Source organism: Typopeltis vanoorti, chromosome 10 (assembly GCF_054136105.1).
Source record: "Typopeltis vanoorti isolate ZY-2024b chromosome 10, IOZ_Tvanoo_1.0, whole genome shotgun sequence".
NCBI lineage: Eukaryota > Metazoa > Arthropoda > Arachnida > Uropygi > Thelyphonidae > Typopeltis > Typopeltis vanoorti.
The window spans coordinates 71,669,902-71,694,220 of record NC_143558.1 but is presented as its reverse complement, the minus strand read 5'-3'; the positions used below and the strand labels follow the sequence as shown (position 1 = coordinate 71,694,220).

At 36.7% G+C, this 24,319-nt stretch overlaps 1 protein-coding gene across 5 annotated transcripts in view; it reads left to right on the top strand.

Moving 5' to 3' along the window:
* The window catches only part of Cka (Connector of kinase to AP-1), a 570,985-nt gene that overhangs the window by 242,192 nt on the left and 304,474 nt on the right, over positions 1-24,319 (top strand). For 3 of the 5 annotated variants that reach the window (XM_090399493.1, XM_090399494.1, XM_090399492.1), the window contains one exon: positions 6,877-7,173. The exons of the other annotated variants lie outside the window; for them this stretch is intronic. In XM_090399493.1, coding sequence (XP_090255619.1) covers positions 6,877-7,173 — 297 coding nt within the window. The remainder of the gene's footprint in view (positions 1-6,876; positions 7,174-24,319) is intronic. 5 annotated transcript variants of the gene reach the window in all.

The window sequence follows — 24,319 nt, the reverse complement described above, 5'->3', positions numbered from 1 at the left end:
CAGACGTTCAGAGATGCCTTTTGATATATGGTTTAGGAGTCTTATGGGCTTCTTCTTGTCTAGGTTCATGTGTAGGGAAATAGCTGATGATTTTTTGAGTTGTTTTTGGGTTGTATCCATTAGTAAGGCTGTATCTTTAATAATTTCCAATTCTTGTTTTAAATATTTTTCAGAGGAAAAAAATTTGTGTGCTCTGGATACCAGAGATTTTATGATGCCATATTTTTGAGATGGATGGTGAGCAGATTAATTGTGGATATAATGACCTGAAAAAGTTGGTTTATGATAGACAGAGGTGGAGATGGAACCATCTTGTTTTCGTTGGATGTGTATATCAAGAAAGGAGATACCTTGTGATGATTCTTTTTCAAGTGTGAATTTGATGCATGGATGAAGGTTGTTCTTATCTAGAAATGAGTATAGTTCTTTAATAAATTTAGTTTAATCCTTTATCCAGGTGTAAGCATACAAAGTTTGCACTTGAAAATATCTTCAGGACTGGGGTAAGGTAGTGGAACACCACCTTACCCCAGTCCTGAAGATATTTTCAGGTGCAAGCTTTGTTTGCTTACACTTGGATAAAGGATTAAACTAAATTTATTATAGTCTAACCAAGTGAAAAATAAACTTCCAGTATAGTTCTTGTTCAGAGTGACTCCAGACTGCAAAGACATCATCCACATATCGAAGCCAAATTTTTGGTTTTGGTTCAAGAGCGGAAATTCTATCTTCTGTGTGTTCCAGGAAAAGGTTGGCTAAGTTTGTGATAAGGGAGAGCCCGTTGCTGTTCCTTTCTCTTGTTTATAAATTTTGTCTTTCTATATGAAGTATCTGGATGTGATAGCAAATTTGAATAGTTCCACAATATCAGATGGAAATTTTAGAGTTAACAATTGTATTGTCTCCTTGTAAGGAATATAGTGAAGAAGAGACAATGTCGAAGCTTATTAGCATGTCTGTATCTGATAGTCGAATATCTTTTATTTTTATGTAAAATTCTGTGGAATTTTTAATTGATGAAGCTGAGTGACTTGTGAAAGGACAGAGAAGGTTAGACAAAAATCTTGATATTTTACTTAAGGCAAAATAGCTACATATTATTAAAATTTAATTACTGTGGTATACATTTGAATTTTTAGTTATGAATACCCCACATGTTTGGCTATATAATGTGTTAAATATGATCTTAAACTTAACCTCAAAAAGACAAAAGCTATGGCAACATGTGAACTTAATGATTTTGAAGTAGATGGGGAGAAAATGAAAGCAGTTAACAATTTTGTGTTCCTAGGATCCCGAATTGATAAAGACAACCGGTTATTGTACCGAAAAAGTTAGAAGAAGATTATTACTCGGAAAAAAGCAATGACAAATTTAAGCAAGATCTTTAAAGATTAGCCTCACAACAGCAATCAGAATCTTCAAAGCAATGGTATTCCCTGTGGTGCTGTATGGATGTGAAAATTAGACCCTGAGAAAGAGTGAAAGAAGGAAGATAGATGCATTTGAATTATGGGTTTCGAGACGCTTACTAAGAATACCATGGACTACAAAGCAAACCAATAAATCACTGATAGACAGAATAAAGCCAGATTGCTCCCATGAAGCTAAGCTATGATCATCAAGCAAAAATTGTCATGCTTCGGACATGTTATGCGAGCAAATGACAGTCTGGAGAAGATGATGATGATGCTTGCTAAAGTTGATGAAAGCAAGAGAAGAGGAAGACCAAGAATTAGATGGGTGGATGGAGTTAAAGAAGCAACTGAAGTGCAATTGCAGGTTCTGAAACACATGGTCAGGGACATGTCAGAATGGAGAGTGTATGTTCATGGAGTCGCCAGGAGTCGGAAACAACTTGATGGACCATAACACACACACACACACACACACACACACACACACACACACACACACACACACACACACACACACACACACACACACACAGCGCACTTCAAAAGTATTGCTTAAGAGTGTGTGTGTGGTGGGGGGGACTCCATAATTCCTTCATTTGACTGATAACAATGTGTGATTATTGTGCATTACATGGGATGTTGCTAAAGTGATGTCTCCACAGTGATAGCTGCTCACTGAAAAAAGTGATGGCAGTGAAATAAAAGATAGCATGACTTTCTTATTTATTCTACATAATTTCAGTACATTTTCCAAAAACCATCATAGTAAGCTCTTCAGGTCTTAGAACCATTTCTCACCCCTACTTTGATCATCTTCATTATTTTCAAAATTGATACTCTTGAGATGAATCTTCAGTTTATAGTCCTGTGAAGCGAAATCTGGGCTGTAAGGATGATGTTCCACAACTTTAATTTCATTATCATTTAATTTCTTGCATTGTCATTTTGAAAAGCAGTGGCTGTTCCTCAACACAAACCCCATTTGTTATTTCAATGGAAGTTGGTGGCAGTCTTCCACTGATCTGAAATTTCATTTTGGGACTGTAATATTGACTCCAACTTGCACGACACACCAATATTTTATGAAGAAAGAGAAGCTGTCAATTTGGGATTTAGCCAACCAAATTGTATTCTTATTGGTTAAACCAATATAAAAAATGATGGAACAACATGACAAAATTTCATGCCGGCTGGGGCGTCGCCCGGTTAAACAAGGCCCCCGTTGTTTTCGCCAGGGAGAACCAGGGTGAACAGCAAAAAGACAGTTACTGGAACAAATCTGAAAACACACCCTAACTTAACATCACCAGAGTTAAAGATCGGTACTATCAACATAAGAAGCCTGAATGGCAAAGAAACGGAGCTAGCTGAGGAATTAGATAAGTACCAGATCGACATAATAGGGGTGACTGAAACAAAAAAGACAAAAACTGGTGATCTTTCTGAGCAATAAATACAAAATGTTATATTTAGGCAATGACAATCAAGGAAAAGAAGGAGTAGCCATAGTATTCAACACAAAATACGAGGCTCATCTTCTTGAATGGCAGGCACCCTCAAGTAATGTGGGCAAATATGAGAATGGGGGAACTGGACAATGAGACTTATTTGTGCCTATGGTCCCACAGAAGGTTCTACTAAGGTCGAAGTGGAGGAATTTTTTGAGTCTTTAGAAAAAGCAACTGACACAATGAAAAAGGAAAAGTTGATCCTTGTTGGGGATCTAAATAGCAGAGTAGGAAATGATTGTGAGACATACAAAAATATTTTGGGAAAATTTGGAGAAAAGAGCAAAGCTAATAACAATGGCAAATATCTGTTGGATTTCTGCTCAGGACATGGACTGGTTATTACTAACACCATGTTCCAACATAAAAATGTGCACAAATTCACATGGAGAGAAGAGGCAAGTAATAAGAAATGTCTCATTGACCATGATATTGGTGATAGTGATCTTTTCTCCCTGGTGCAGCACACCAGAGTGTACAGAGGATTTGAAATTGGAAGTGATCACTATTTAGTCTTGAGCAGGATAAAATTGAATTTCATATTAAAAAAGGTAAGATGTAAGAAAGTTTTAAAGCGAATTAAAGTTGAGCAGCTCTCAGTTGTGAACTGTAGACTAAAATACAGAAAGATTATTGAAAAAAAAAATGAAAGAGTTTGAGAACAGGAACCAAGCCTTGAAGAAAACCCTGATTGATTCAGCTTGAGAGGCATGTGGTAAAGTTGTCTGGAAGGATAGAAAAATTAGAACTTCATGGTGGACACAGCAAGAGGCAGTGAAGGAAAAGAAGAAAGCATATGAAAAGTTCCTGGCAAATAAGTCAGCTTGTGCTCTTAGAGAACACAGAGACAAATGTAAGAAAGCTAAACACTGTGTAAAACTAACTATTAAGAAGGAAGCAAGATATTCTGGAGGTTGTTGAAGAAGCTCAGAAATGGAGGAAAGAATGTTGTAAAAGGAATTAGAGATGATAAAGGTGACATGCAAACTAGAGAAAAAGATATCCTCGAAGTATGGAGTAATTACTTTGAAAAATTGGTAAAGGAAACAAGCAGTGATAGCACTGTGGTAAAAAACACTGACCAGGCATGCAGTCAGGAATACACCCATACTTGAAGGATATGTATTCCTGACTGCATAGAAAAAGCCATCAAAGGCTTGAAATGTGGAAAGGCAGCAGGAGTTGATGATATTCGACCAGAAATGCTGAAGTATGGTGGTATAAAAGTGTTACAATGGCTGCACTGCATAGTTCAGAATGCCTGGACATAGGGACGAATTCCCGAAGATTGGAGTAGAGCTCTCGTAGTACATATGTAAAAAGGGAAATAAAACTGAATGTGAGAATTACAGAGAAATTTCCCTACTTGGTGTTCCTGGTAAGATGTATGCAAGTATACTTAAGAAATGGTTGAGAAGAATTGTGGAAGAAAAGCTTGGTGAAGATCAAGCTGGATTCAGGTCAAATAGGGGCTGTCAGGATCAGATCTTCACTTTATGACATGGTAATATAACAAAGATCTGTATTTAAGTTTTGTCGATTTGGAAAAGGCATATGACAAGGTGCCAAGAGAGAAGCTGTTCAATACGCTAGTTATATGGTGTCAATGGGGCATTATATCAAGCAATACTTAGTAGTCTTTATTTGAGTTGTAAGTCAGCAGTTAGAATTGAAGGAAGTACAGGAAGATGGTTTATAATGTTAAATTTGGTGTGAGACAAGGATGTACATTATCCCCTCTGTTATTCATTATCTAAATGGATCATATTATGAAGGAAAGTGTTATTAAAAATGATATCAAAATTGGAGATGTTAATGCCAGCTCTTTGCTTTATATGGATGATGTTATACTTCTAAATAAATCCACTACAAGTCTGCAAGATACACTGACTAAATTGAATAACTGTTGTAATAGATATGGTATGAAGATCAGCAATAAATAGACAAAGACAATGAAAATGTCAACTGTGTTGTGAATGGAGAACCTGTGGAACAGGTAAAACATTTCAGCTACTAAGGCACGATTTTTAGTGAAGATGGTAAATTAAATACAGAAATAGACAAGAGAATCAACAAAGCTGGTATGGTAGGAAGTCAATTGAATAAATTCATATGGAATAAGAGAGAAATTAGTCGGAACACTGAATTAGTTGTATACAAGACAGTATTCAAACCAGTTTTAACTTATTGATCTTAGGATCAAAAGTAAAACACTTGACCAAAGACTAGCGACAGTAGATATGAGAGTCCTTAGAAATATTAGAGGCATGAACAGATGGCATGAATGGCAATATCATATTAAAAACGAGGATATTAGGAAAGAACTTGACATTGTCAACATCCAGGAGTGCATTAGCAGAGCTAATCTCAGGTGGTATGGTCACTTAAGCAGAATGGGAGAGGAAAGATTAGCAAAACAAGTGTTCTCTGCCAGGTTGGCAGGAAAATGACCCAGAGGAAGACTAAGATATAGGTGGATTGATACGGTACAAAGTGCGTTAGACGATAGAAATATAAGATCTGATGATGTTGGAATCTTGACAAGTAACAGACTGATTTGGAGGAAAATCGTAGATAGGAAGTTAGTAATGATGTAAATTTTTCATGTAGTACTATCATATACTCTACACTCCTTGAGGATACATGGCAGGAATTTGATGATGATGATGAAAGAGAAGCATTCCTCCACTTTGGTTAACCTGAATCATTCAGCAGCAAACTTAGTCTCATCTCTTTTGGTTTGCTAGTTAGCTAATGTGTGTGTGCACTTTATTGTAGCCCAATTATTTAATTATCTGGTTGACCTATGCTAATCACTGTTCAGTTGCATTTTGTCACATACCACTTTCTGATGTAGTTGTTAATATGAATCTCACATCACTTTTTTTTTTCTTTTCCCTTCATGCTGGACAGTTCTTGTGTCTTAAGTTGCTCCATAAAAATCCTGCAAGATTATCAGTGAATATCATTAGCACTCAGTTTCATGCTTTGACAAATTAAGACTCATCTGTTGTGTATACATGGGAAATACAAATTTTAGTGAAGGAAAAAAGAAAAGAAGATGTGTACTCACATTCTAGGTGCTATGGTCATGCAGGCATTTTTAGAATTTCCCTTGTGTTATGTGTGCACTCAAATATGATGATATATCGAGTAGTGTTTCTTATATATTATTGGACTTGCTAAGTTTTTCTGGGTAATGAGTTACTTATCTTGAAGCCTATTGTCAAAATGTGTATACAGGCAAAAAATTAATCCAGGTAAATATTGAATGCTAAATAAGTTTTAAAGAAATATTCCAGAACATAATATACTACTTTGTTTCAAGAGTTATAAGTTAACTTAGTTCTGATGATACAGGTATCCATTTCCCATCAAATGATGGGAAATTGGCATTAAACGCTCACAGTTGTATTCTGGTGGAATGTAACGGAATATATTCCCTTTGAAAAGTGGAATGACTACATAAACTTATGTTCAAATATATTTGTAACCACATTAGAAATGGACTAAAAATAACTTTTTTGTGTGTCTAGTTATTAAAATTATTGCTTTATCATTACAAGAACTTTTTGTACATTAAACTATTGATTCCTGACAGATGTAGATAAGGAGTATCTATCTGATTCTTAAATTTATTATTCTTTATAAATAGTGCAATTTTTAATGTAGTTGAAATAATTTACTGGTACTTTTTGAAGAGATTTACTACAGCTTATTTGAAATTATATACATTAAATTTTCTTACCATATATCATTATTATAGCATGATTATCTTGTTTTGCATGAGTAGATGCATCGTGCAGTTGCATGATAATTAGTGTATCTTCTGTTCTTGTTTTCTTTATTTCAAACCCATTCTTCAACCTTCCCATTCATTCTTTTTTGTTCTTGTTATTTCTTTCTTTTTTCTTTTTTTTATTTTTTTATTTTTACCAAATGAAAAATAGGACCAAAGAGGTCTGCTCTTCAAGCAATGCTTGCCAGTTTATCTAGCACTAATGAAGAAGAAAATACTTCTGCTAATTGCACATCGTCTATCCCTCCTGTTCCTGCTATTCTTTCTACTCCCTCTTCCCTTTCCACTACAGCTGCATCAAGCATTGGTACAACAGACGTCGGCATGAATAACTGCAGTAGCCTAAGAGACAGCATTAGTGCACTGGCTAGTCTGGGGCCTAGATTTGGTCCTTTCCTGGGCCTAGGACCACTTCAGGACAACGGTGAACCAGAATTGGAAGAAAATGGTATGTTTATTGCTAGTATGTGCATGAATTGCATGTTTGCTTCAGCTTTATAAGCTTTCACGCATCACTTCATCTGCACTATTAATTCTAATTTTGTTTCCCTTATAAGACTGTTATTTTTATGCACATTTCAATATTTTTGTTTCTACAGTATAAATATAATTTGTTTCAGCTGATAATGGTGATCTTTTTTTTATGTAGTGTAAGTTTTCTTAATAGATTAATATCTTTTCAAAAGATAGAGCCTATCATGAGATGAATGCCAGGAACTGGCATTCTTGATACTGTTCATCAGATACAAGGGAGAATAATGGTTTCCCTAAATTTCTGATATTTTTATAAATGTGAATTTATGTGCAAAATATCCCCTGTCCTAAAATATGAGATATACATAATTTTATATTCTTCCATATGTGTGTCTTTTCCTGTACCTATTATCTACTAACTATTTTGTTTGTCTCATTATTGCATGATGACTATCCAGCCTCTTTGATGCAAAAGAATAATTGTCTCTTATCAACTTCTGAATCCAGTTATTTTAGGTAGTCAGAATCTAATGTATAGTACAGCAACATATATTAAACTTACAAATTAAAAAAATATATATATATATATATTACAAAAAAATCAACTTTGTGAAACATAGGCAAGTACTTAAGGTACTTGATGTATCAAGTACCTTAAGTATTTGATGTACCAATTGCAAATAATAAGAAAATGTTCTCTTATTGTAGCAAGGTAGTTGTCAACTCTACTGCATCTTTAAGCCTTGTGTAACCATTATATAAGACAAAAGGATTTTTTTTTGTTGTCGTTCTAATTCTTATTCTTTAGCATTAATTCATTGATGTTAAGTTGTCACATTAGTTATTCTAGCCTGTATACTGACAAATCTTGTAATCTAAGAAACTAGATGATCGCAGAGTTGTTGTTTTTTTTTTAATCTGAAAAATGCTGAGAAATATCTTACAGATAAAAATGCACATATGGTTCTTCTAGACTACTTAATCTCCTGTCAAAGAGTATACACAGTTGCCAGCTTGATTACTTTGCCTTTCTCAGTATTCTGAAATCAGGAGCTTTTAATACTTTCACCAAAATTGTCTAGTTTGCTATCAAGCAGTTGCCCATTTTCATTATGTCATCTAATGAAAGGCATCTTAAACCGAATAATACCACTAAGAAATACCACTTGAGCGGTTGTATTTTATCTTACTTTGTGAGTTTGCTCTAAGTTATGTATGGTTATTGAAGCATAACAAGATGAAGTTGTGAAAACTTTTTTTTTTTTTTTTGTAAAATTCTCCCCATATTTCAATTAATTTAAATGAATAAATTAAATTAAATTTTACAAAAAATAAACATGAGTAATGCATTGGCAATGCTCAAGCAAGAATGATAATGATATTTTTCGTTTCTATATATCCCATCAGTCTTAATAAATTAAATTCCCCCTGCGTGATTGTCATAGCTAAGTAATGTGTCTTTTCAGAAACTTATGATAGAGATGTTCATCCCATCTCTGTAATTTGCTATGTCTGTCAGTGTTCTTCAATAGCTAGTTTATTTGGCAAGTTGGGGGGGGGGCGTGTTTCCTCAGGAAGAAAATCCTGTTACTTCATTTCAGGTCACATAACTTATCCTCACTTTAAAGCTCTTATAAATGCTTCTTGTCTTGCATTCTAAACAGGGGGTTGGGGTCAACTCAACCCCCCCCCCACTCCCCATTTTCATTATAGACTAAAATTTTCTTCTCTACATATCATTCTGAAGTCTATTATTTTAGGTGTATTTTGCAATAATAGGATGCAATGAACCTTTTTCAGTTGAATGTGAGTTAACTGTTCTCATATGGAGGTGGCAGGATTTTTTTTCCTGGACACTTGAGTTTTTTAGCCTGCCAAACAGGCAATCCATTATAATATGCAATTAACAGATATAATACATGGGCCTCGTAGCTTGTGTTACTTTGTCTTAAATCCAAATAAACCAACCAGCATTTTGCATTAGTGCAGATATTACATTTGTTTGAATGTGTGAATCCCTACATATAATAGTTCTGCTCTGGATGAATGGATCATCCTAGAATTTAATGTTGGAGATCTTTGGTGAAATTGTCTATGGCCTCAGTTATTGTTTAAATCGCACTGATAATTCAAAATAAAAATGAGAATATATAATCACTCACAAACTAACACACAGAGAAGTGAGACTAATCTGTTTATATTCCTTTTAAAAAAATGGAGATTATAACTTAGGAAGAATATTTCATGGGAGGTCTGTTCCACAGAACTGAGTTAAATAGGATGAATGGTAGTAGGTCTAGTGAGTCAGCAGTTCATTTCTAAATTGAGCAGCTGGTGCTCATATTACTGAACGTTGAGCAGAAATGAGGAACACAGTGGATGATGCCATTTCTGCTGAACAGTATCCATGGTAATATCTCTGGAAGATGCACAATGCAGAACCATCCTTCTGTGAGGTAGTGGCTGGAAGGACTCTGTAAGAGAGGATTAATAATTTTTCTTAACCCTCTCTGAGGATTTTTAGAAAGGATTAAGAATTTTTAGAAATGTGTGCGGACGTGTCTTTTTTAATACAGCAACAATACACCGGGGACAAAGTTTATGGTGTCTTTTAAAAAAGAGCTTTGGATTCAGTAGCTCTGATAATAATAATAATTATTATTAAGAGGGACTCATCAAGGGAAGCTACATATCCACTACTGTAGCTGCCATACCTTTTCTTGAATTTATTCCCAATACCTCACACACAACTCTAAAGGCAGCCAATTCCTATTGTGCATCATTTTTAGAGAAAAATCGATCTTCTGGTATCCTGTATAACCCTTTTAGAAGATTGTAAGTTTCGATCACATCACCCTTTTTCTCCAGTTACTAGGTGCTAGTGTCTGCATTCCACAATCCAGATATCTTTGTTTCAGTATCAAAATACAGTGAGTTGGCATTATAAATTATAAAAATGGAGGAAAACTCATTAAAACATTTATTTGTGGAATTTCCATGTAAGTTTCATAGGCAACTTCATTAAAGAATTACAGAACAGCAATCGGAAAAATAACAGAAAAATTGAAAAAAGTGCTATCTTAATATCTAATGAAGACAACTAAGCTGGTCCATAATTACTTAACTGAAAAAAAATCACATGTGTGTGTATGTAAATAACTTATTTTTTCAGGAATTACAATGTATATTGAATATTAATTAGAACTTTAATTAATACTTCAAATATTTTGGCAAAGTCAAATTGTCATCATAACAATGATATGTACACACAGGCATAATAAATGAGGCTGAAAAAAGGCAGCTTAAAGTTGGGCCTTAGAGTCCTAAATAGCAGCACCTAGTGGGCTAAATTGGGTGGTTTTGGTGATTGGGTTGAAGATAAGTGCTTCTCAGATTTGGAGCAGTTTCATGCACCCAAATTTGTTGGGATTTGGAAAGTTTATCAGAGGCTATTCATTCTTGGAATCTGCTTATGTAGATTCTAAGGATACTCTCTCTCTCTCTCTCTCTCTCTCTCTCGTGTTTGCTATAGTGGACTTCTTCCGGCATATCCTGTGGTCGGCATCCATAGTGGCTGTAATGGTGGAACTGGATGTGGTCCATGTGTTCAGAAATTATAGTAATGGCTTGTCCTACCTGTTTGGCCATAGTGGGACAGTTTGTAACTCCAGTGACATAAAGATAGCTACTTGAATGAAAGGTTTGAAAGTGGTATGGAGATCATATTTGCAAAAAACTTTGGCTGTTTTTCTGATGTATCCTCAACATATGGAATGGTTTTGCTGTGATCCTGTATGTTGGGTGTAAGAGGGGGTTCATGTAATATTTTATGTATTTTATATGGACTGTAGCCATTGGCTAAAAAGATGTTGTGAAGGTTCCTAAGCTCAGTTTCAAGGGTCTTTGTTCTAGTTGATAAGGGAATCCACTTTTTTTTTATAAGGATATACTTCTTTATGATTTTTTTTTAATGTTTCAAATGTGATCTGGATATATGAAATGGTAATAGATTTAAGTGTGGGGGGGGTTGTGGTTAAGGGGGTTTAATATATTTTTGGATTTTGTGATGATTATAGCCATTGGATAAGAAAATGTTGAGAATGTGGTCAAGTTCAGTAGTTAGGGATCTGTTATCCGAACAGATTGATTTTTCCCTGTTATATAGGGTTTTTGAGAAATGGGCTAACCACCTTATCCTCAAGTTACGGTTGGGAAGGCCAAGTATAGTTGGAAGGTCGTGGGCGATTAAATGCCTGTTAGGACCACTGACGATGATGATGATGATATAGGGTTTTTATAATCTCATGTGATTAGGAGGGGTGGGAGGTGACAGTTGGTGACTGCATCTATCAGTATGTTTGGCTTTTATGTAAACAGAGGATGCCAGACATCCATCAGGCTGGCATGTAATCGGTGTCTAGGAAGGGAAGAATGTTGCTTTCCTTTTAAGGTGAATTGGATCGTGGGATGTTGATTGTTTAGATGTTTTAAGAAAATATTGAGACTATCCAAGCCATGTTGCCAAATGGAGAACGCATCATCTGCATAATGTAGCCAAACAGTGGGTTTATGTGGGGCAAGAGTTTAAGGCTTTCTCTTCAAAGGTTTCCACGATGAAGATGGCCAGGGATGGAGAACCCATGACTATATCCTCTGTCTGTTTGTAGAATTTTCCTTGTCAAACAAAACAGCCCAAGTTCATGGTGAATCTAAACAGCACTGGGATATCAGGAGAAAAGTATAGCTTATATAAGGTCTAATGTGTGTTTAAGTTGGACATTAGTAAATAGCAAGGAGGCATCATTTTGTAAGGTGTTGTAGTGTGAGGATTTCTATACTGGCTTTAAATCGGGCTAAGTTTTTTTATGTGTGAAGTGTTGCTAGTATATTGTGAGAACACTTTGGCTAAATGTTTGGCTAATTTGTATATGAGTGAATCAATACCATCCACAATGGGACATAATGGCACATTTTATTTATGGAATTTTGGTAGCCCATGTATATGTATCCTGGGGAGGGGGATGAGCTAGAGTTATACAGTTAAAAAAGTCACCTCTTGGTCAGATTTCCCCCCCCCCCCCCCAGATATATCAGTCCTGTTTCAGTTCACCTTGAACCCTGCTGTTTCATTATAAAGCATTCTATGAAGAAATGACTTTTATGAAGAATTCTTGTCTTGTTCCAGATGACTCTCTGTATTTAGTCAAAATAGGATGATAAGCATCTCCACACTGTTCACATTCATGATATTCAGTATATGATTTATAGAATAATAGCAGATATTTCAGTTTGTCCAAAATAAGGTAAGCTACAAGAAGAAGGAATCTGGTAGATGCCTGGTAAACCAAGCAGAAGGGTAGCTTATCCTTAGATGTGAGAAAGATGGAGATTTTCTTGATGGTCCAAAAGGCAATAAAAATGTTCAGTGGTTTTAAATTTTTTCTATGCATTCAGAAATGCCTTGCACATAAGTGATAGGAATGAGAGTTTCTCCTGGATTTTCATAACTCTTTAAATGCTTTTGTTGTCTTATAATAGCTACTAAGGTTGTGCTTTTAAAAATTTTCTCATCATCATCATCATCATCATCAAATTCCTGCCATGTACCCTCAAGGGGTGTACAGGATATGACAGTACTACATGAAAAAATTACATCATTACTAACTTCCTATCTACAATTTTCCTCCAAATCAGTCTGTTACTTGTCAAGACTCCAACATTATCAGATCTTATATTTCTATCATCTAAGGCACTTTGTACCGTATCAATCCACCTATATCTTGGTCTTCCTCTGGGTCGTTTTCCTGCCAACCTGGCAGAGAACACTTGTTTTGCTAATCTTTCCTCTCCCATTCTATTTAAGTGACCATACCATCTGAGATTAGCTCTGCTAACGCATTCCTGGATGCTGACAATGTCAAGTTCTTTCCTAATATCCTCATTTTTAATATGATATTGCCATTGATGCCATCTGTTCACGCCTCTAATCTTTCTCAGGACTCTCATATCTGCGGTCTCTAGTCTTTGGTCAAGTGTTTTACTTCTGACCCAGCTCTCAGATCCATAAGTTAAAATTGGTTTGAACACAGTTTTGTATACAGCTAATTTAGTGTTCCGACTAATTTCTTTCTTATTCCATATGAATTTATTCAATTGACTTCCCACGATACCAGCTTTGCTGATTCTGTTGTCTATTTCTATATTTAGTTTACCATCTTCAGTAAAAATTGTGCCTAAGTAGCTAAAATGTTTTACTTGTTCCACAGGTTCTCCATTCACAACACAGTTGACATTTTCAATGATTCTGCCTATTTTCATTGTCTTTGTCTTTTTATTGCTGACCTTCATACCATATCTATTACAACAGCTATTCAATTTAGTCAGAGAATCTTGCAGACTTGTAGCGGATTTATTTAGAAGTATAACATCATCCGCATAAAGCAAAGAGTTGACATTAACATCTCCAATTTTGATATCAGGTTTAATACCACATTCCTTCATAATGTGATCCATATAGATAATGAATAACAGAGGGGATAATGTACATCCTTGTCTCACACCAGATTTAACATTAAACCATCTTCCTGTACTTCCTTCAATTCTAACTGCTGACTCACAACTCAAATACAGACTAAGTATTGCTTGATATAATGCCCCATTGACACCATATAACTGCAGCGTATTGAATAGCTTCTCTCTTGGCACCTTGTCATATGCTTTTTCCAGATCGACAAAACTTAAATACAGATCTTTGTTATATTCCCATGCTTTCTCGACTATTTGTCGTAAAGTGAAGATCTGATCCTGACAGCCTCTATTTGGCCTGAATCCAGCTTGTTCTTCACCAAGCTTTTCTTCCACAATTCTTCTCAACTGTTTCTCAAGTATACTTGCATAGATCTTGCCAGGAACACTCAGTAGGGAAATACCTCTGTAATTCTCACATTCAGTTTTATTTCCCTTTTTATATATGGGTACTATGAGAGCTCTACTCCAATCATCAGGAATTCGTCCCTCTGTCCAGGCTTTCTGAACTATGCAGTGCAGCCACTGTAAGACTCTTATACCACCATACTTCAGCATTTCTGGTCGAATATCATCTACTCCTGCTGCCTTTCCACATTTCAAGCCTTTGATGGCTTTTTCTACTTCAAGTATGGATATGCATTCCTGACTGCATGCCTGGTCAGTGTTTTTTATCACTGTGCTGTCATCACTGCTTGTTTCATTTAGCAGTTTTTCAAAGTAATTACTCCATACTTCAAGGATATCTTTTTCTCCTGTTTTCATTTCACCTTTATCATCTCTAATTCCTTTTACAGCACTCTTTCCTCCATTCCTAAGCTTCTTCAACAACCTCCAGAATATTTTGCCACCTTCTTGATATTTATTTTCTATATTCTTGCCAAAGTCCTCCCATGACTTTTGTTTAGCTAGTTTTACACACTGTTTAGCTTTCTTACATTTGTCTCTGTATTCTGTAAGAGTAAAAGCTGACTTATTTGCCAGGAACTTTTGATATGCTTTCTTCTTTTCTTTCACTGCCTCTTTAACTTCCTGTGTCCACCAGGGAGTTCTGATTTTTTTATCTTTGCACACAACCTCACCACATGCCTCTCTGGCAGACTCAATCAATGTTTCCTTCAGAGTTTGCCACTGAATCTCCAAGGTTTGATTCCTGTTCTCAAACTCTTTCATTTTCTTTTCAATAATATTTCTGTATTTTAGTCTACAGTTTACATCTGAGAGCTGCTCAACTTTTATTCGCTTTAAAACTTTCTTACATGTTATTCTTTTCAATATGAAATTCAATTTTATCCTGCTCAAGACTAAATAGTGATCACTTCCAATTTCAAATCCTCTGTACACTCTGGTGTCCTGCACCAGGGAGAAAACATCACTATCAACAATAACATAGTCAATGAGACTTTTCTTATTCCTAGCCTCTTCTCTCCATGTGAATTTGTGCACATTTTTATGTTGGAACATGGTGTTAGTAATAACCAGTCCATGTCCTGAGCAGAAATCCAACAGATATTTGCCATTATTATTAGCTTTGCTCTTTTCTCCAAATTTTCCCAAAATATTTTTGTATGTCTCACAATCATTTCCTACTCTACTATTTAGATCCCCAACAAGGACCAACTTTTCCTTTTTCATTGTGTCAGTTGCTTTTTCTAAAGCCTCAAAAAATTCCTCCACTTCTACCTTAGTAGAGCCTTCTGTGGGACCATAGGCACAAATAAGTCTCATTGTCCAGTTCCCCATTCTCATATTTGCCCACATTACTCTACTTGAGACTGACTGCCATTCAAGAAGATTAGCCTCGTATTTTGTGTTGAATACTATGGCTACTCCTTCTTTTCCTTGATTGTTATTGCCTGAATATAACATTTTGTATTTATTGCTCAGAAAGATCTCACCAGTTTTGGTCTTTTTTGTTTCAGTCACCCCTATTATGTCGATCTGGTACTTATCTAATTCCTCAGCTAGCTCCATTTCTTTGCCATTCAGGCTTCTTACGTTGATAGTACCGATCTTTAACTCTGGTGATGTTGAGTTGGGGTTTGTTTTCAGATTTGTTCCAGTAGCTGACTTTTCGCTGTTCGCCCTGGTGCCCTGGCAAAAACAACGGGGGCCTTGTTTAACCGGGCGACGCCCCAGCCGGCATGAAATTTTGTCATGTTGTACCATCATTTTTTATTTTGGTTTAACCAATAAGAATACAATTTGGTCGGCTAAATCCCAAATTGTCAGCCCATCCTCGTTCGTTCAGTATCAAAGTAGATACCCAACAGGGTGCACCACGAGAAGGTGAGGATTGGACATTAGGTCAGAAGCCCTGGTCGGTTCTCCGCATTCCTTTAAAGGCTATGTGGAGGTCTCCTCTCAGTTATACAGCTTTGACCCTTATTGTTTAATTGCTGTTCTGTAATTCTGTACTGAATATTGGGGGGGGGGGGGGTGGGGGGGGGGGGGGGTGGGGGGGGGGGGGGGTGGGGGGGGGGGGGGGTGGGGGGGGGGGGGGGTGGGGGGGGGGGGGGGTGGGGGGGGGGGGGGGTGGGGGGGGGGGGGGGTGGGGGGGGGGGGGGGTGGGGGGGGGGGGGGGTGGGGGGGGGGGGGGGTGGGGGGGGGGGGGGGTGGGGGGGGGGGGGGGTGGGGGGGGGGGGGGGTGGGGGGGGGGGGGGGTGGGGGGGGGGGGGGGTGGGGGGGGGGGGGGGTGGGGGGGGGGGGGGGTGGGGGGGGGGGGGGGTGGGGGGGGGGGGGGGTGGGGGGGGGGGGGGGTGGGGGGGGGGGGGGGTGGGGGGGGGGGGGGGTGGGGGGGGGGGGGGGTGGGGGGGGGGGGGGGTGGGGGGGGGGGGGGGTGGGGGGGGGGGGGGGTGGGGGGGGGGGGGGGTGGGGGGGGGGGGGGGTGGGGGGGGGGGGGGGTGGGGGGGGGGGGGGGTGGGGGGGGCCAAGCCATGTATTTTTAAATGTGGAAGTATTCATGAATTATCGTTAATTTTCACACATCAAAACTGTTTAACATTTGGGAATGGGAATACCGCTGCTTGTGACTGGTCATAAAAATTGCCTGCAAGCGGATTATAACAATGGGTGGCATATCCTCTGTTCTCAAAACTGAAGGATATGACATCTGTGTTGCAAATGTCAGTGACCAAGTGGCATATTTTTAAACATGGAAATATTCATGAATTATCGTTAATTTTCACACATCAAAATCTTTCAACAATCAGGAAAGATAATACTGCTGTTTATGACCGATCGTAAGAATTGCCTGCAAGCCAATTACAACAATTGATGGCATATTCTCTGTTCTCAAATGTGAAAGAAATAACACCTGTGTTGTAAATGTTAGTTACCAATCAGCAATGAAGTATGAAGAAAATTTTTCCACTAAAATTGAAGATTAAGGTTGTCTGTATCTGGTTCTCAAATATAGTAATACTGAATACTTTCTTCGCAAGTTCTTATTGTAGGGTGAAAGTTTCAAAACCTTAATGCCATGATTTTTTAAAAGTAATAGGCCTGCAGGTTTAAATTTTAATATGAATAAGAGACAAGGGACTTTGTTTAATTTTGGTATTAAGAAATCTCTTATTGGAGGTGTTTGTGTTGCAGCAGATAGTGAGTCATCCACCACCAGCCTACAAAGCGATCTCCAGGATGTACAAAAGGAAAGGAAAACTACCGGCACACAGGAGAAAGTCTGCATTCACTTGTAGGTACTTATAATATTATAAATTTTTGATGATCAGAATGGGATGTCACTGAAAATCAGCACAAATTAATTTAATGATGTTGGCCTGAGGAAACTACAACATGCTACAAGATTTCGTTAGTCCAGTGATTGATAACTGATTTAAATGTAATTTTATATTTGTCAACATGTCAGACCATATACACAAGTGTACTAATACTCTTTTGATTATGCCATAATTAATTATTAATATTGCAATGTATTAATAATGAATTAATACATTACCAAATAACCAAGGTATTCCGTTAAAATTTCAGGATTTGTGAAGTGTTCCGTCGTAAAAAAAGTTTGGGAAATACTGATCTATGCTATCGACTACGGGGCATAGGGGGATTTTTGGTAATCCATATATACGGAGTGGTTTGACATGATCTGGTTTTATTTTTTTGATGATTTCTTTTGGCCAGGAAGTCACTTTTTTCTGTAATTTTCGGACATTTTTCTTTTGAGACATAGTGGGATCTCAATCTATAATTTGATACGTGGAGTCGTCACATAGGAGATCTTGCGTTTTCCTGTTATAATCTTCTTCATTCATGACTTGCATTTCCTATTGCCATTTCTATTCCCTATGTCAGAGGTACATCTGAAAATCCAAAGTACTGATGAAACACAGCCTTCACACCACATTCAAACCTCGTGTTAAATTAGTAACTCTGATCTGCTCACCTAAGGATAAACTTCACTCTCTAGCACACCCTAGAGTGTATGAAGTTCCTTGCAACTGTGACTTGGCCTACTGTGAACAAACAGGAAGATCAGTTAACATCCACCTGGAAGAACATAAAAAATATATTCGCTACTATTACTATGGCAAGTCAAGACTAGCAGACCATGCATTGGATACCCCTTCACACACTATTAGATGGAAGAAAATGAATGTGCTATTTAGAAGCTGTTATAGATCTGAAAGATTATTTTTTGAGTCAGCCATGGTTTTGAAGAATTCTCCTAACCTAAACAAATATGGTTGCATTTGCCAAAAATTTGGGAGACACTTATTGTAAGATCTACTCCCACATAGCTGTAGTTTTTTTTACATTAGAGGGCTCCAAAATAGGACTTTAGGATCTTTTGTCCATTACAAATTGTATTGTTTCACTTACTCACTATCACGTATACTGACTGTGTTGTACTCATGCTGATTTGAAATTCAGCAAAATATAAGCATTTAAAAAACATCTTTTGATAAAATTGTTTGGGTGTTGGTGTTAATACTGTTAAAAATATGTCATGAATACCCACAGTACCAATTGTATCGTAGGTTTGCAAATAACCTTTCATCAGCGGGAGGCTACTTAAAAAATAAAAAATTTAAAAAAAGATGTTTGTTTTTGTGCATCTGGCAAAAGCATATGACAAAGAAAGAAAAGCTGTTTAAATGCTGTAAGTTAGTAGTTAGATGGAATGAGTACAGGAAGATGGTTGGATTTAAAATCATGTGAGAGATCAGATATGCATATTACTTCTAATGTTATTCATCTGTATGAACCACATAATGAAGGAATGTAGCATTCGGTGTGATATCAGCATTGGAACTGCTAATTTTCAGCTCCTTAGTTTATTGCAGATGATGATATACTCTTAACAGTACAGAACAGCACATATATTTATTATAATATATATATATATGTGTGTGTGTATATATATATATATACGTGCATAACCTACTGGGATTAAGTAGTCAAAAAACTTAACTATAGAGTAAGCAAAGCTGTTATCATGTAGTCAACTGAATCAGCTTAAATGGAATAAGAGAGACTAATTAGTCAAAACTTTAGAGTAGCTGTGTACATCTGCAAACCAGTTTAAAGCTATGGATTTGAGAGTACAGTGAGAAGTAATCAGTTGATCCAGAATAGAGCAGATAGAAAATAGATATGAGTGTTATGAGAATAATTGGTGGAATGAGCAGAATGCACGAGTTTGCAGGTTCCTATTAAAAATGACGATATGAGTAAGAAACTTGACATTTTTAGTGTTCAAGATGAAACATAATGGGAGAGGAAAGATTAGCAAAACAGGTGTTTGATACCTACCAGGATGGTAGGAAGAATCCTGGAAGGAAGATGAAGATCTGCTTCAGTGGATGGATGCAATTAGCAGTAATTTAGATGACCAGTATGTAAGTTCTGTCATGAACATCATCCTGAGAAGAAGCAGATTAATTTGGCAGGAATTTAATGTAACTTCGATAGTAATAATCTAAACTTTTCTTATAGTCCTCATATTATCTCATGCACTACTTCTAAGTTCATATCATACAATAATCATAATCAAGATGATTATTAGTGCATTATTTTAATTTTTAAGTCATTTTTATATGTTGTTTCTTTTACACATGAAGAAGTCCCATATAATTAGGTAAATAAAATTAGTTGAGTTATTAGACAATTGGAAGAAGTGCATTAGATTTTTGGAACACTTTCTGTTTTGAGTTTCTTTAGCTGTTTTAACTAAAGCAGATATTATTATTAAGAGAGACCTTCAGGGATTCAGGAAGTCATTGAGTTAAGCCATACTATTCACACCAGCTGTCTCCTACTTGTTCTTAAATCATTCATGCTACTTGCACATGCAACATCTAACAGCAATTCATTCCAATCACACCCCACTCTCTGAGAGAGAAATCTAGCCCTTACCTCCTTCTTCACAGCATTCATTCTCAGCATTGCAATTATTTCTGCAATCCTGAAATTTTTGCTATATACTCCTTGAACTTCAACTTCCTGTCTACTACAACTCCCATACAATAAAACATTGACTATCCAATTATACCAAAGTGCATTACCTTACATTTATTAACATTGAATTGCTGCCTATTCAAATCATTCTGTAAGTGTTATATATCAACAGCACACCTGATTGCCCTACCTATCTTTGCATCATCAGCAAATAGCTATATGTTGCATGTCAAATCCTTCCCAATGTCATTAATGTACAGATTGAAGAACAGTGGACTAAGGACTGACCCTTGAGGAACACCACTGATTGCCTTGAATCTTGCAGATTCACATCCCTCATTTGACTTTTTGATATATGTCAGTCAGCCACCTTCTTATTCATGCCAATAGTCCATAAACCAATCCAATCCCATATTCTCCAGTTTATGCAACAGTTTTCCATGCTGTTATTCTGTCAAAAGCCTTGCAAAATTCAAAAGTATCATGGTGTATTCAATTCCCCTTGTCTAACTCAATGGTAACATTATTATAGAATGTGAGCAGGTTTCTAAAACGTGACATTCCCTTAGTAAACCCATGCTGTTCATTGCAAAGCAGATTCTCTGTCAACTCATGTCTGATATGAGGCCTAACCAACTTTTCCAAAATATTCACCACCACTCCTGAGATACTGATTGCTTGATAGTTTGATACATTGATCTTTGCCACCCCTGTGCTTGAGATTACCATACGGACTGCTTTTACGATCTGTAGCTGCCCTCAGAAATCACCCTAATTTAAATAAATATGGATGCAAGATATTTCCAAAATATGGGAAACATTAATCCTCTGAAATTCAGATTTCCATCTGATGCCTCCCACAGAGGGCACCTGTCCTAGATAGAATTCTAGTGTTATATCTTCATATTTCATTTAGTGTTGTGTGTGTGTGTGTGTGTGTGTGTGTGTGTGTGTGTGTGTGTGTGTGTGTGTGTGTGTGTGTGTTGCAAGTATTAGTTTGTATATCCCTGAAGATCTCGCTGTGACTGAGACAGCATATTAGAAGAATTAAAATAGTTTTAATTCTTTCACATTGCTGTTTATACTTCATTAAACTCCAATGTTATGTCAACCAACTTCTGGTACTGCACCATGTCATTGCAATTCAATTATCAGAATGGTAAATTGCTGTTTTGTTAATATTTTTGGAACTGTCTGTGTATAGAAAGATTTCAGTCTTCTATTGTTTGTTATGATTAATAGTGTGTCACAGTATAAAAAAAACCAGTTTTAACCAGTATAAAAGAATTAATTTACTAAAATGGTTGTTTACTCAATCTCTTCGGAGCAAAAATTTGCAACAACTGTGACCAACACAGAACTCACTCACAACTAATCATTGTAGAAACAATTCAATTTTTAATAATAAAAAATATATAAAAAAAACCAATGTCCTAATATGGCACTCTCTATGAGCTGGATAACCATCTTTTTATTTGGAGAAGTCTAGCTTTTTTTTTTTTTTTTTTTTTTTTTTTTTTTTTTTTTTTGTTCCAGAATGAATGTTTCCCAGATCTTTGGCAAATTAATGCAGTTATGTTTACTAAGATTGCAGATAACAGATGCTGATTCCAGAAATAGTCTCTCAGTCCTATAGCAACTTTTATGTGACACTAGTGTCTTCTTCCATTTAATCCCATTTGAAGAATTATACAGACCATGTTCTTCTAGTCCTGACTTACCATACGGATAATTGCAGGTGGAGTTTTTGTGTTTCTTCGAGGTAGATGTTAGCCAGTCTAATCCAAATAGGCTAAATTGCACAAGGAATTTTATACACTCTAGGATGTGCACGAGGATCAAGTTGATCCTTAAGAGAACAGATGAAGGTAGCTAGCTGAATGGATGGTTTGAAAGTGGCATGAAGATTATATTTGCAGAGAACTTCAGCTATTTCTACTGATGTACCCTGAATGAATATAAGGAATGAGAATGGTGTTTCTGTGGTCTTGTTTATTGCTAAAGAGATAATGGGGGTGTGCATGCAGTCTTTATCTGTTTTGTAGGGATTGTAGCCATTGGCCAAAAAGGAGTTGGGAAATTACCTGAGCTTAGTTTGATGGATGGCATTTGAACAAGTAACCCTGGCTCTGCATGTAAGCATTTTGAAGCTGCTATACTGTTGGGTGGGTAGTTAGAAGATATTTATATAGATACTTATATAAATATCTTCATGTATATGTGGGTTTTCATTATTGGTTTTAATTTATAGAAAAAGCTGAGCTTTGACCATTGAGCTGTGGAAATACCAGATCTTTAAAAATTAGCATATTAATTAACCAGTTGAAGAAGCTTTTTATATTACTTTCTTTTTGATTCTTGAGAGCTTGAGATAACCATGCTTGTTGTTTGAAGCTTTCTTTAGGTTTGAGACTAATTCTCGGAAGAGTTTTTTTTTTTAATTTGTATTTTTGTCTGTATAATATATATTTTTTTTAATGTGACACCATCCCACAAAAGGTTATGGATTTTTTTATTATTTAATTTTTTTTTTATATATACAGGGTGATCAGAATTAAAGTATCCTCTTTAAGGTCTTGTGGAGCGCCATCCAATGATCCAAATGATGTGAAACTTTGCAGGAATACATTGGTCATGTGAGGCAATATCTGAGAGGGTAAAGTAGTTTCAGAATTCACCACCAGGAGGTGTTGTAAAGACTAAATGCATGTAATTTACATATCATGCAACTCAGCAGCTGCCAGTAGGGTTTAAAAAGATGAATATGGGATTTTCCCTTCATTCTCGTTGTTAATACCAACCTTTCCCCAACATGCTTTGCTCGTGAAGCTGTACTACCTACATTGCATTGGTTGCTGCACTCTGCGACTTTCATCACCTGAAAAAATGTCGACAAGGTCCTTTATCTCCATGTGCTCTGTAACAAATGTTAGTTGTGGAAAGACTTTTAATGGGATTATATTGATCAAGTGCATATAATAAACAACTATGTTATACCAACTAGTTTCACCAACTAAGGCTGTTGGCATCTTCATTTTTAGTGCCTTACATAACTGATGTAAGGCACTAAAAAGTAAAAAAAACTGTTACAAACTATAATCAACCGATTCCAATTATATTAAACAAAGAACAGAGCGCGTACAATACATGCATAGAGCATGCATGATCTCACTTGTTGTTATTTAGGAACGTTCTATAGTTGGCACTATAATTCAGTTCTGGCGAGTTGAAGGATCTGATAAAGGTCTTCCAGATCACGGGCAAGATTAGTCCTTGGTTCCTGTTAAGGTTTTGTATACAGTGGGCAACTCGTGTGGCCTCTTTAAAAATTCGGGAGCGGAAGTCCTCCTCCATGTAAGGAATTGTGCTTTTATCCCGCTCTATGGTATGGTTCGTTCTTGAGAAATGAAAAGCTAACCCCGATTTTTCTTCTCTGTTATTATAGTGCCAACTATAGAACGTTCCTAAATAACAGCAAGTGATATCATGCACACTTTATGCATGTATTGTACGCACTCTGTTCTTTGTTTAATATAATTAGAATCGGTTGAATATAGTTTGGAACAGTTTTTTACTTTTTAGTGCCTTACATCAGTTATGTACCTTGAAGATGCCAACAGCCTTAGTTGGTGAAACTAGTTGGTATAAGATAGTTGTTTATTATATGCACTTGATCAATATAATCCCATTAAAAGTCTTTCCAGAGCTTTTTGGTCAAGAAAATTAAACATTTTTTAAATGTTAGTTGTTTTGAAGAAAGAGGATTATTGGGGAATTAGACCTGTCAGATGTCACAAATGAATCAGTTACAAGTGAATAAGGTTGCTACTGTCATTGTGGAGCATGGTATGAATAACAGCGTTGGTTTCTGCAGTGCTTGTGCTGTATCAAGACACACGAATGTGCCTTACACAGCTGTCTAGAAAATACTATGGATGCCGCTGCTTTTCTACCCATTCAATATAACCCTGACACAGAAGTTGCATCCTTTGGATGTTTAAAGTCAACTAACATTCACTTTAATATTCCTTGCTCAAGTGGAGTTGGACCCTACATGGCCATGGATGATTTTGTGGGGAGATGAGGCTCAATTTCACCTTCAACAGAGCTGCCCTCCATTGAAGGTGAAAGTGAATACCCACAATTAAGTTACTGTCTGGTGCGAAGTTATAGCT